Source organism: Henckelia pumila, chromosome 3, assembly GCF_033568475.1.
Source record: "Henckelia pumila isolate YLH828 chromosome 3, ASM3356847v2, whole genome shotgun sequence".
NCBI lineage: Eukaryota > Viridiplantae > Streptophyta > Magnoliopsida > Lamiales > Gesneriaceae > Henckelia > Henckelia pumila.
In genome coordinates this window covers 43315869-43330981 of record NC_133122.1, presented here as the reverse complement: position 1 = coordinate 43330981, position 15113 = coordinate 43315869, and the positions used below count along the sequence as shown (strand labels likewise).

At 33.2% G+C, this 15113-nt stretch overlaps 1 protein-coding gene across 1 annotated transcript; it reads right to left on the bottom strand.

Annotated features, from left to right (window-relative positions):
- Positions 1-1668: 1668 nt before the first annotated feature.
- On the bottom strand, positions 1669-3459 carry LOC140888582 (uncharacterized). Its single transcript, XM_073296273.1, has 5 exons — positions 2377-3459; positions 2185-2256; positions 1991-2071; positions 1820-1890; positions 1669-1705 (listed from the first exon to the last, which is right to left on the bottom strand). Exons 1-5 carry the CDS (start codon positions 3457-3459, stop codon positions 1669-1671), a joined length of 1344 nt encoding a protein of 447 aa, XP_073152374.1.
- Between the last annotated feature and the right edge of the window lie 11654 nt (positions 3460-15113).

Here is a 15113-nt window from a genome sequence, read left to right as displayed (position 1 = left end):
GGAAATAATAACAGGATCAACATAATTAGAAAACGTTTCCTTTTTTGTCTTTCCTTGGCTCATCAAGAAATTCTAGATGAATTTGATTTCGAATATCATTCAAGGAGAGTATGTATCGTCATCATGCCTCTCCGAAAAAAGGCTTGGCTTGTTATTTTCGATTCCATTCAAATATTGAATCTCTGCACTTCCCCTGGATGGTTCTCCCATGTCCTTTCTTCTCAACTTGTTTTTACATTCTTCTTCCTTTTCATCAATGAAAGATACATACATTTGGATTCGTAAGGACCGTAAACTGCTATGCGTAGAGGGTTCTGATTATGAGCAATGCTACATGTACAACCAAATTTGTACAACAATTTTTACACCACAAAAAATTCAATACAAAATTTTAATTTATCAAATCTCACAATACATTGAATGCAAAATATCACGATATCATATCAAAATCTCACGAGATAATAGCAAAATATCACGATATAATTATTGTAAATATCGTTGTACGATATATTGGTTGTACCTCTAGCATTATTTTCTGATTATTCAGACAAATATCGTTTGAACTTGTTCACGATCGAGCAACAATGTAAAAAAAGTGATACAGAGCATACTATTCCGCATATGATGAAAAGTCCAGAGAAGCTTTGTAGTTGAAAATGATCAGAACTTGATCAGAACTTTGTACACCACAAGTTCTTCTTTTCAGCCATTGGTCATGTATCTTTCGAAGTTCTTCCTTCTCTAATAAAGTTAAAATGGTCGTTAACAAGTCGATGGCTAATGGAGAGTGGGTGAGGGGATTGTCATAATTGAATGAAAATTGTTCTTTTAAAATAGAAAATTATATATCAAATTTTAGTAAGAATATATTTTTTCTCAAAATTTTTTCAAATAAATAATAAATATACGTGATTAATCTTAATAGTTATAATTTATATAATAACTTGCATAACAATTAAAACGTGAGAAACCTTTTGATTTCAGAGATAAAAATAAACATTTTTTTAAAAAACAGCGGATTAATAACTAAGTTACTAAGATATCCTAACTAATAAGGAGTCTATTGATTCGACAGACAGTAATCTTTGTGGTATATATATATATATATATATATAAAGTAGGAATATTAGTAATTTATAAAGAAAATTGATAATTTAATAAATTAATTATTTCTTTTTTTTATTACAGATAACATATAATCATGCGTGTGTTCATACTTTCTACATTTAATTTAATTTTAATTTTAAATAGATAAATACATATTTAACAACTCAAATTCTACCATTCAAGTTTCCTTATTTAAATTATGTAATCAATACCGATTAGTTTTGATAAAATTGTGACCTAAACACAACAACTTACATCAAAATAGTAGTAATCATGCATGCGTTCATACTTTCTACATTTTATTTTATTTTTATTTCTAAACAGAACAATATCCTTCGATTTGAACAGGGTAGCGACCATGCATCTTCCATTATTTTATTTTCTTTGCATCAATTGGGATTTTGCATAATATTTCCAACAAGAAGATAATTGTGACACTTCCCGTATCTTTTGGGTAAGTGGTCTGATTTATGAGAGTATATATTTAATTGGACATACAAATAATTTGAAAATTGTGAATTTAGATAATATTTATATTTTATAATATACTTAAATGTTACACTACAGATGCAGATTCAGAACTAAAGTAAACTGAAGTCTGAATCATTTTATATCAACACAAAGAAATCAATGACAAAGAAAACATCGATTATTAAATGCTCGTATATTAATTTTATTTGCTGGATTCTGGCATTGCTGGAACTGAGCATACATTGAAGGTGGTGGGACAACATCATTAGCGGAATTTGAGTGTCCCCTGAAGCTAAAGTTGTTTGGAGTGTACTGGAATTATTTTTAACCTATTCAATAACACATAAAAAGAGAGTGTTAACACAATTAATTTAAAAATATATAGATGAATATCAGATTACTAATTAATTACAGCGTTCATGATTTCAGTTTCAATTTGAGATGATATGCTTGTTTTGTTCATAGTTACAGCCGTAGATGCATCACCAAACACCTGCAAGTGTCGATAAGATAAAATTCTAATTAAAAATACCATGATAGTATGTTGAAAATTAAAATTACTATTAAACTGAAATTTATAAACAAAATTTTATCATATTTACTTACATTTAACATATCAAAAGAACTTGAGGATTGTCCAATAAGTACATCCTTATGGAGAGACGATTTCCTCCTCACCTAGATCATCAAGTTCATGTGTAACACTTAGGAAACACGATGGACTATTAATCGTGTTAATTGACTTTGAATTTGGTCCTCTTCTTCAAGTCCTGTTTCCACATGTGTCAGATTTTTTACTATACCAGTGGGAGGACAAGTTCTTTTGTTATGGCCTTCGGCCCCACACCGACTACACTTGAGTGTATGTTGTTGTCGTTTCATCTTATTGGCATTTTCAATCAACTGCGGTTTACCCTTATTTCTCTTTCTTCTCTTTTGTGGTTGTTCATCACTTTCCCTACATCTTGCTTTCTTAGGCCTACCAACACTTCTTTCAAATATTGGTGGAAGTGGAGAAATATAGTTAGAAGCTTGCCACTCACGCCTACCATTTATAGGTATAATAACAGGAGCATACACTTTTTTATAGGTCTCAACACTGTAATATGGATGTGTGAAGTCATGGTAATCCAGCATTTGTGTGTAGATAGCACATAAAGCATGATTGCATGGAATTCCAGACAATTCCCATTTCCTACATCCACAGGTATGATTTTTCAAATCTACACTATATTTGGTTCCAAGTGCATCAAAGCATGAAATTTGATAATGAAATGCATCAGCTTTAATAGGAAGACAATCTCCAACTTTTTTACTTGTCTTTTCTATGATTTTTTCAATCTTGGGACAAAGTATCCCTTTCCACTTCTCTTGAGCTCTATCTCTATTAGTTTGCATTCTTTGCATTAAATACTCCAGTATCCATTCCAACATAGAAATTAATGGTTTCTCCCTTGCTTCCAAAATGACACTGTTGAAAGACTCACATCCATTATTAAGTAGCATGTCACACTTAGGAAATTCTTGAAAGTGTGATCTACTCCACTGAGTAGGTGTCTTATCATTGAACCATTGGTAGGCATTTTCATCGAGTTCTCTGAGTTCTTTCATTTTTCTATCAAATTCATTAACAGTTGATGCCCTAGCACACTCCCACATAGCATGTTTGAATGCTTGTCCCCTAAAACCGGCGTTTCGGAAGTTGGCATGCATATGCCTAACACAAAACCTGTGTTCAGCATTGGGAAAGACTTCTCGCATTGCTTGGATAAAGCCTTTCTGTTTATCTGACATGAAGGTCCATTCATAATCCCTCTCGATTTTGAATTCCAACTTTAGCAAAGACAAAAACCAACCCCAAGTTTCTCCAGTCTCTTTCATAACCACAGCATATGCAATGGGAAAAATGTTGTTGTTTGGGTCAACACTTACAGCTGTCAAAAGAACTCCAGCACTTGACCCTCTCAAATGACATCCATCAATCCTATGAAAGGTCTACAACCTGTACTTGGTCAACAGCTTTTCTTTGGCAATATAAGCGATAGTAAGAAACATTGCATCTCAAATCTGCAATTGCATCAAATCTAGATGAACGTGAGAATGATTTAATTCAAAATAAGGATCGATGCAAATGAAAGCGAAAAAACACAAAAAATAAAAACACATAAAGATTAAACATTTCATACCATATTTCGGTGGTGGTAGATGAAGATCGGCTACAGCCCGAATCCGCATTCGTGTAAAACAAATTATCTTATCGTGTAGAATTACTTCTCTTCTTCTTAAACCTTTAGGATTTGTCGAGAGTGAAAAACAAAATGGATTGCTTACGTTCTATGCATATAAGATATGAAAGGTTATAGGACCAATATATCAATTTTCCCTAAATGTTATAACAATAATTTATTAATATAACAACCTAATTGAATTTTATATTTAATATATATCTAAATCATTTCTTTACAAAGATCTCGACTTTCGTTTTTCTTTTTTTAATTACTTTGAAATGTTTTTTGGAAGTTGGAACACATTATTATATTTATTCCATCAATTTATCCTCATACCATGTAAAGTGAAAATAGGCCCAACTGGTATGAAATCTTCGCAATGTAACCTTGGACCCTATTCAAATCTTTGGATTTCCGTATCCGATATAAAAACCCAACCCAAATTGCCTAGACCAAATGGATCGGGTCAGAACCTCAAGTGCTTGATTGAACTTCAGGTTTTAGCATTAAGGAAGAAAGCCTTCAAATAATATTTGATATTGGTACAAAAGTTATTACAACTCAAAAAAATCTAATACAAAAATTCTATTAATAAAAAATCTCATGATAAATTCAATATATAATCTCACACATAATAACAAAAATTACAAATATCATAATATAATTGTTGTAATATCGATTTACGAGACATATTTATGAAAATTTTAGCATTATTCAATAATATTACCACACTTAGGGCTTGGCATTTATGAGACAATTTTAAGCTAATTGATGACCGCAAACTCACAACAAATATATATATACTTCTCGTAGCTTATCATGCAAGGCAATTTAAATTTTAATAAATATATATGTCACTTGTACAAGTATGAAATAATTGGAGAAATATTATAATCGAAAATGAAACTCTCTACAATATATTATATTAGCCACGGTTTTAGGCACAGTTTTGGCCGTGGCTAAAATTGAAATTTTTTGGTAATGATATAAGACTAGTAACAATATTAATACTCATGTAATCATTATATATATAATACATGATAAAATAATATCCACAACATGTTCCATCAGACATGAATTCTCCGCATGCAGGCTGAACAAGTGAGAGCTTCGATGGTTCCATCAGACATGAATTCTCCGCACCCGTCGACGGCGTTTCCTCCCATGGAGGCTGCATGGTTCTTGAGGCATTCTCTGTTAATTGATATATCCCTTTCTTCAAGGGTAGAATATTAATATTTAATTTGTTTGTGGGGATTTGGGAGTACTACTGGAGAAGGGATTATTGAAACCTTAAAAATATGAGATGATATATTTTATGTAGGAATAGGATCATAATAACTGAATAAAATAATCTCGTGAAGTTCGAGCTAGATTCACCTATATTAAAACAATGCAATCCAAATAAAATTTTTAATGAGTTCGTATCATGATATGAATCTCGCGATTTCAAATTAGCATATGGGAAATTTTTTAACTTACTGAATTTTAATTTTTTATTCAGGTAAAAAAAAAATCGTTTTTTTATTTCACGTCGTATTTGCAAACAGATATATGCTACTTCCGGTTAAAATATAATATTTTTGTTACGCGAGTAAGTTTTTTGTAAGACTGTATCACATATCTATATCTATGAGACGAATTGACCTGACCTATATTACAATAAAAAGTAATAAAAAAATATATTTTATATGAAAACGATTCAATTGATCTTCTACATCAAAAATTAATACAACTTCTTATGGTCAAGAAGGAAAACCAGAATATATCCAAGCATGCAACACGTACAATTCGAAGAAGATAAAGCAAAGTTCGCAAGACGAGCAGACTTGTTAGCTAGTCTGCGCATATGTTGGATCGATCTCAAGCAACCATCATCTGCCAGAATTTTTTCGGCCAAAGCAACTTTCCTCGATCATCCCAAATAATCACCCCAATATAGAACGACCCAAGCACTCATTAAATCCCGCATCTCCATCCAAACGAAAAAGTCCTAGCGATGTTTTAACCCACATAGAATTTGTCTCAAATTCTGGATTAATTTCAGGCAGAATAATCATATTTGATCAATGGATAAGCATCATGTCGTCTAAAACAAATTTCTCTCCAAGCCTAATTAATAATAATGGGAATGTTGATCAGAGTCGCATCATGTCGTGATCTTAACAAATTTCTCTCCAAGCCAACAATGTTAACACAACAAATTAACAAACCCAACTCTTCAATTGTCATCGTTTTCGAGAGGCCATACCAATGATATATATGACAAAAGAGACCATCAATGAAAAGTAATATTTTAGTTTTTTTAACATAAATAATAATAATTTTTTATGAATCGATCAAATAAGATATATTTCTTACAAAATTCACTCGTGAAACATGGCCTTTTGCAGTAGTTTTTGTGTATACAAATTAATATATAGGTATATTTTACTCTTCACTAGGTTAAACTTCATTTAAATTACTTAGATAATGTTTGAGAGAGTTTCTGGGAAGCAGTTCTTAGCTTTTCCTTAATATCAAAATTTTGTTAATGAAAAGTTTGAGAAGTATTTTCTAAAAGCTATCTCAAATACTACCTTACCAACTTTGGGCCGGGGAAAAACAAAAGCTTTTTGGGAGCTTGTCTTTCCCTTTAAATTTGCACCTGTTTAGGTTAAACTAAGTTCACATCTTATTTTTAAATGTATTTCCATGTGTGTATTAATGATCGAATAATATAAATTTTCCCATGTATAATTTTAAAAATAATAATTTTTAATATATATCAATGTTTACTCCATATTTTCAATTTTAATTCTCTATATTATCAAATTTTAATTTTACTCTTGAATTTTTTTTCTTATCGATAATTTTAGTCACTTTTCATCGCGAGTGATGACTATTTACGTCAACACTATATCAATACCACATCGGCAAAAATTTTACTAAAAGAATCGATCGAGTTCAAAAACTTTTTTTACAAAAATCATGAAATTTATGTAAAAATATTTCATATTGAGGAGTACCGCGTACCCTAGCTACCCTTTACATATGTCGGTACTATTGACGTATTGTGTGTCATAATGTTATTGTGGTTAAGCTTTTAATGCAAAACTGCCAAATATAACTACCAACTTTGACCAAGAGATCCATCGCTCCCTAACCATTTAATTTATAAATGGTGAAATTAATAAAACCTTTGCGCCCATATTAATTGAATACAACATGCTCATTATTACGTTCAAGCAAGATTATTACGTCCAAATTCGCCTTCCGTTTATCGCAATCTCGGCTAATTATGTGACGAGCTTCGTCCATACACACACAACAACGATGTCGACCATGGATCCGATTTGTTCGAATTCGAGATTATCAAGAGACTAAAGTAGTTTTCGATCTAAAAAATAAATGTTTATGTATTTTTTAAAACATTTTTTATATAATATTTATAATATTTAAAAATAAGTAATTATAAATTTTTTATTAACAAATTACGGGAGACTCGCATATATACTTTCCAATGATATAAGTCTAAACTCGACCAGATAAATAATTATATTATGAGTTTTCTAAAAACTCTCTAATATCGAACATGTGTATTCATGACATGCAACAATTATTAAATATTCTTAAAAAGGTTCAAATTCAAGTTTTTCTTGTTGCCAAATTAAGACGATCAAATTAAATAGGCAACAGCTATTATCATTTATCTCCCTATATCTTTAATTCATAGATATAACCTCGAAAAAAAAATTCGTGGATATCACTTGATGTCATGTATGAAATCAATGATGTCACATACCATAAGATGAAATTAAGTTAACCAAAAAATGAAATAACATGATATGAGTAAAAACTTGTGTTCATTTTATTTTCATCTATTGTACCAAATGATCTTAACTAAGCGAAGAAAAATATACAAATCCCGGATAATTATATAATAGTGAAATTTGTTGAAAATATATTATATTATATTAGAATTGTTGAAAATTGAATTGTATTATTTTGAAAATTAGTGTATGATAATGTAGATGATGATGATTTAATTTTTGGACTAATCTCTCATTGAGATATATAAATAGGTCTCTCCATTTGTGTAAAAAAATACAATTTGAGAGAATAAATTTAAAGTGTGGAGTTTGAGAATATTTTGAGTTTTTGAGTTTTATAAATTTTACTTTTCACAACACGTTATCAACACGATCGCTCGAAGGTTTTCTATAATTTCCGACGCTCCAAAATACAAGAAGAAGTCAAAAATATTCAACAAGTAAGAATTTTTATTTTACTGTTTATATATTTTTATTGTGTATATATTAATATATAATATCATGTTATGAATTTTTTAAAAAAACTTGTTATAAATCCTGGGAGGATGTTAAGACGACATCCCACACTCCCGGTAAGGGATACGACAAGTATAAAAGCCTCTAAGGTTTTTAAACATTATAATCATATTTGTATAATGTCATGTTATTATATAAAAGGTTGTCTATGACACCGATCTTATAATAATGTGATATGATATACTATACCTGACTTTATACTAACTATATTGGTATAATTTCACAATATTATATAAAAGGCTGTCTACGACACCGATCTTATAATAATGTGATATGATATACATAATTATTTAATTATGATTATCATTATATACATTGTATCATTATCACAAATTTTTATTCAACACATACTCGATTTTTCTTTACCCCCAACGGTCACAAACGGCTAGTTTTTGGCCTATAAATATTTTCACTCAAACTCATTTTCAATCACACCAAAATTTATTCTTCATCTCAAAACATTTTCTCCTCGGTTTTTTTTTTTTGAAAAAGAAGAAGATGGAGTTTTTGGCTTTTCTAAGGATTTTTTTCATAACGATTATGATCATCATGCTCACGAGTTTTGTACTCACCAGCGATATTCCACCACATGTTTTTTCTCTATTTGTACACTTACTTATACTCATCATTTATCCATTATTTTGTATTGTCATATTAATGGAAATTAACTAATAAAATGCATTGTTATTTTTCTAGTACCACCATGTCAAACTTGGCAAAGCTTGAATTCGTTGCACTCGATATCACTGGAAAAAATTATATGTCATGGACTCTTGATGTTGAGATGCATCTTGATGAAAGAGTGGGTGCCCGGTTTGCCAACTTGTGGCTAAGGGCTTTTATGACTCTATGTAAAACAATCTTTTGTTTAATATAATTTACACTTTTATAATGACATTGAATTTATCTTTCTTCATATTATTATATTATGATATACTATTGTTGTTTTGATAAAGACCTTGAATATACTATAGTGTATGTAAGATGTGGTAGCACATGGGGATGGCTATCATGAAACACATCTTATAGTCACTGTATATTCTAAACTGTTCCTAGTCAATTGAGCCGTCCGCAAATAAAGATAAGGATCGCTCGAGATTGAGACTAGAATTTGCGATGCCGAGTACCACGTTTCATTGGTATGGAACATAGAGATGTTCAAAGCATGTAAATGGATATTCATATGATGAATGATCGAACTACCCTATTCGAACTTTTCAAGTGGTTATCACTTATCGAGTGGATAAAGTTCGCGATTTTGGTTATACACCATTAGTCCTTATTACTTGAAACATCATTGAGACTCTATATGCTAGTACTGTACTTTGACTCATTTACCGACTCTATTGGGGTCATCAGGTGTCGGGATTGGGTACAGTTACGACACATATAGGAGTCGATGCTTTGTTGTCAAGGATTCACCACATACTTGCGAGTGTGGATATCTTATGCGATCTGAGGAGATATTAGTGTGACGAATCTCTGGCCAGAGTACATGATGTGTTTTAGGTTACTTGGTATTCCTAGTAACACATGTGATGTCACTAATAGATCTCCAAGATGTTATGCATAGTTATCAAATCTCGAACGACTCTCGATGCACCAATGGTTGTTGATTCGATCGGGATATTTGGTTGAAGGGACCGTACTGTACGCTAACTAAAATCTACTGGTTATTGCAGGCACTATCAGTAATACCTAGAGAATCATGGGGCGATGTTGCTAGGCGCTCTTACCATGATTCGATGGGTAAGTCGGAAATTGTTGTTCCGAGTCACAAGGAGTTGTGAGCCCACGGCTAGCTGTATTCCTGAACCATTGAGGGTTACACAAGTAATGGATTACTAAAACCCCGTAGAGATAGTTAAATTTAAAGAGTTAAATTTAATGAAAGAGAAGTTGGACTTCTTAACTAAAGGGAGTGGGATTTCCTAAAATGACATAGGGATGGGCATTTTTGGAAATCACTGAATTCGGATTCAGAAAAATTATCTTGACTCTAAAAGATGCAGAAATGGTTTCTGTGCACATTGGTGAAATCAGTTTATCAATCGGAGTCACGATGAATTTTATATTAATTTCTATAACAACAGGCTTGGCTTGTTGGGCTTAAGTTATGGATTGTGGGCTTTAAGGAGTTAGAGTCCTGATACAATTATAACTAAAAATTATCTATAAACAGAGGTGTTGGGTTCAAAAATCACACACATTATATATTGCAATTTTCGAATTTCAGCCTATATTATTCAAGGGGATTTTCGAAATCCTCTGTCCCTTTTGGAGAAAATTCAGGTTGTGATTTTTGTGAAAAATTACAATCTGAATTAACAGATCATATCTGTTTATTCTCTACGCAAACTTCTGATTGATTTCTAGTGCAGTCAATCAGAGGGTTCTGTTTTTCATTCGTGGACCTAATTCCGGAGTTAGATCATGACTGTCATCGGTTCCCGGGATTTACAAGAAGAGCAGATTAAATTCTGTTGGAGTCCACGATCAAGCCTTTGCTTGACGAGGTAAAAATTTAACTGTGTTTTATTTTTACTTGAACAAATTTAATCGTAAAAGTTTTGATACCCATATATGGAATCGTTCTATATAATAAAATAAAAATTTTAAACTTCCGCTGCATCGGGTATCAATTCTTAATTGATCTGAACACCGTTTTCCAACAGTGGTATCAGAGCCAGGTTGCTCAGATCAAACGATTAAATTAATCGATTGTACAAAATTTTTAAGCCTCGGTTTTTGAAACAAAACGAAAATTTAAAATTGAATTTTAATGGGAAAATCGGGCAGCGAGTCCATCGCTGCCCAGGGCAGCGACGGGCTGCCCAGCCCGGGCCCCTTTTTGGGGCGCGGGATGCCTGGATTATCCCGGGCAGCCCGGAAAAATTATTTTTAATTTTTAATTAAAATTTTAATTTTTTGAAATTCTAGTTTTTTATCCGATCGAAAATTGTTTTTGATTGGTTCACGAGGCATCGGATCGAATTGTTCGAGTCCGAAAATTTTAAAATTGATTTTTGGATAAATTTGAATTTTTGGAAAATTTATAAATTTTATCCGTTAAATTAAATTTTATAAAATTAATTATTTTGGTACAATTGATGATAAGATATGATCTTATGGATGGATAAGATAAAATATGATTTTATCTTTTAAATTATGATGTCTTTGCATGTTTATCCAATTATTTAATTATTGAATTAATTAATTGATAAAGGATGATCGATTGCCATGACCAATGTTTTAGGTGTATGTTAGGTGATTTACATTTGTCTTATTGTTGTTGGTGTTTATTAATGGGCTTGGTTTATAGCCCAATATGATTGTCATATGTAATAAAAGTGGGCCTGGTTTATGGCCCGTTCCCACCCCTAAAAATGTATCCCATATTTGTCATCGAAATTTATTGTAAATTTATTAGACTTAATGGGAGACAAAGATTTGAAAAAATGGTGGGCCCAGCAGACAATGAAGACCGAAGAAATGTAAATTGGAAGCACAATGTAATAGGATTGCATTGCATACTTGCATATCACCTAGGATTGAACTTAGACTCGTGATTGGCAACCACGGGTCGATTAGTTAATGTGATCGATCATCCTTAAATAATATATGATATTATTGATGTATGCATATTTAGACTAAATTATATGAATCCTGCAAGCATACATAAATTGCATGATGAGACAAATTTTCAAAATTAAAAATCTCTCATTTTAAATATGATTTAAAATTGATATCAAGATTAATAAAAAGGGAATTTAAATATTGTTTAAATGTTCCTACCTTACATCAACGATCAATGTATGAGATGTTACCCGCGGATACGGTCCGGCTCATATTATTGGGGGGGCCCGTTCGTCGAAAAGTTGTACATTGGATCGACACATGTTGTAAGTTGGGTGGAACTCCCATGGGATTGGCTCATATTATTGGGGGATCCACATGACGACCGTCCATCACAACTTAATATTGATGGGTTATCTTGACATGTCACAATAAACGGCGTCATATTATTGGGCCCTTATTGGACATGAGGTAAAAACATGGGGGTTACTTTGAAAGTATTGGGCTCTACCTTTTGAAAATTATGGTTGGCTGATATTATTCGGGATCATGATTTGTCAATTGGACTCCATGTTCTCACTAAGGAAAATAGTTTCCCGTTTTCACTAGAGGGTAGTGAAATCGTTAAAATAGTGGGAGTGTAATTCATAAAATAAAATTCGCCATATTTTATGTCTTAGTAAATTAATTAAACAAATCACTGATTATTGTCTGGTTCCTTTTCAGTATTATATTACGATGAATCCACGCAATCCACTGTTTTCAATTCTCGAACAAAACAAATTGGCTGGCGCAAACTATACGGAATGGTTCCGTAAGTTGAAAATTATTCTTACTTCGGAAAAAGCTTTCTACATGTTAGAGAAGCCGCCTCCGAAGGAAGCCTCGGCTAATACAAGTCCGGAAGAGTTGGCCAAACTTGATTTATGGTGGGACCATGATATCAAGGCCAAATGCTACATGCAGGCTTCGATGTCTGATGAGCTTCAAAGGAGATTCGAGGATGCCGTGAATGCTGCTGACATTCACAAGAACCTCAAGGAACTCTTTGGAGCTCAGTCAAGGTCGGAGAGGTATGCCACCGTCAGAGAGCTCATGACGAGCCGCATGCGAGATGGGACTTCGGTTCGTGAGCATGGGGTGCGCATGATTGGGCTCATTGAAAAGTTGGTAACACTCGAATTAACTTTGGAGCATGAACTTAGCGCGGACTTGTTGCTTCTATCACTTCCTTCATCATTTGACGGTTTTGTGATGAACTTCAATATGAACAAGATAGAGGCCACCCTTGAAGAGATGGTCAATATGCTTGTCATATATGAAGCCACACTAAAGAAGGATAAACAGGTACTCTTGGTTGGCTCCTCTCTAACTCTAAGAAAGGACCAAGTGGAAAGGGTAAGAAACATTCTGCCCCGCCCAAGAAGATTGTACCAAATAAGAAGGGAAAGGCCAAGGCTTCAATTGGGATAAAAGATGAAAACGTTTGCCATTACTACAAAAAACCCGGTCATTGGAAACGTAACTGCAAGGAATACCTCGAACAGTTGCGAACTGCAAAGGGTATGTTTTACATTGAAATAAATGTTTCGCTTAATATTTCTTCTTGGGTATTGGATACCGGATGTGGATCTCACATTTGCAATGATTTGCAGATGATGACAAGAAGTCGTAAGCTAAGGATGGGTGAGACCCAACTAAGGCTCGGAAATGGTTCTAGAGTCGAAGCCAAAGCTATTAGAGACATTTATTTAGTTTTGCAGAACAATTTTAAGTTATTTTTTAGAGATGTTTTATATGTTCCGGATTTGGTCAAAAACATTATATCTATTTCTATGCTTGATAGAGATGGTTTTTCTTGCAATTTTGTGAATGGGATTTGCAATATTTACAAGAATGAATGTTTGATTGGAAATGGACAACTTGAAAATGATCTATATAGCTTAAAATTAAAAGATGTTCCAATTAATTATGTTGATAAACCGGTAACAACAATTAAAAGGAAGGACGATAGTCAAAACCCGGCAAACCTTTGGCATGCTAGGCTAGGTCATATTTCCTCAAGGAGGATGAACAAGCTAGTGGGAGAGGGCATGTTTGATATGTCTGATATTAACTCTCTACCTACTTATGAGTCCTGCCTAAAGGGAAAAATGACTAAATCTCCTTTCAAAGGGAAACCTGAGCGTAGTCAAAATCTGTTAGATTTGATCCATACAGATGTTTGCGGTCCATTTAGGATTGGTACTAAATGTGGCAACACCTACTTCATTACCTTTACTGATGATCATTCTAGGTATGGATATTTATATTTAATGAAATATAAGTCTGAAGCATTTGAAAGGTTCAAAGAATTCAAGGCTGAAGTAGAAAACAAACTAGGTAAAAGTATTAAGGCACTTCAATCGGATCGAGGCGGAGAATACTTAAGTACCGAGTTTTTGGACTATCTAAAAGAGAATGGGATTCTCTCTCAGTGGACTCCTCCTATGACACCTCAGCTTAATGGTGTTTCGAAGCGTCGCAATCGAACTTTGTTGGACATGGTTCGATCCATGATGAGTTTCACTGATCTTCCACCTTCGTTTTGGGGCTACGCACTTAAAACGACGGTATTGTTGTTAAACAATGTCCACACTAAAGCAGTAAATAAAACACCATACGAGTTATGAAATGGCAAAGCTCCTAAGTATTCGTACTTGAGGATTTGGGAATGCCCTGCTTACGTGAAGCAGACAGTGGGAGATAAGTTGGATAGTCGATCCACCTTATGTTATTTTGTAGGGTATCCAAAGAATTCAATCGGATATTATTTCTATCATCCTGTTGAAACAAAAGTGTTTGTTTCAAGGAATGCCACCTTCTTGGAGAAGGAGTTCTTATTGGATAAGAAAGGCAAGATGATGGAACTCGAAGAAATTCTAGAAGAACCCGAGATACAAAATAGCGATCCTACACCTCAAGAATCATCACAAGACACGCCTATTACTAGGAGATCCGAGAGGACTTCTAGGCCTCCTATTAGATATGGTCTTCTTCTTGAAGGGGGTCAAAGTGAACCCGACATTGGATGTGATCCAAGAAATTTCAAGGAAGCAATTTTTGATGCGGATTCGAAATTATGGCTTGAAGTTATGCAATCGGAAATAGACTCGATGCATTCAAACCAAGTTTGGTCTTTAGTAGATCCTCCCGATGGAATTGTTCCAATTGGGTGCAAATGGATCTACAAGAGAAAGCTTGGACCTGATGGAAAGGTATTGACCTACAAGGCACGATTGGTGGCAAAAGGTTATACTAAAAAACAAGGAGTTGACTATGATGAAACCTTTTCACCAGTCGCAATGTTCAAGTCCATAAGAATCCTTATTGCCATAGCAGCATGGTATGACTATGAGATATG

Coding starts and splice junctions, on each gene's coding strand:
- LOC140888582 (XM_073296273.1), bottom strand. CDS start 3,459: ATGAAAGAGACTGGAGAAACTTGGGGTTGGTTTTTGTCTTTGCTAAAG. Junction 2,257..2,376: donor CTTGTCCTCCCACTGGTATA/GTAAAAAATCTG, acceptor TTGATGATCTAG/GTGAGGAGGAAATCGTCTCT. Junction 2,072..2,184: donor GTTCTTTTGATATGTTAAAT/GTAAGTAAATAT, acceptor CGACACTTGCAG/GTGTTTGGTGATGCATCTAC.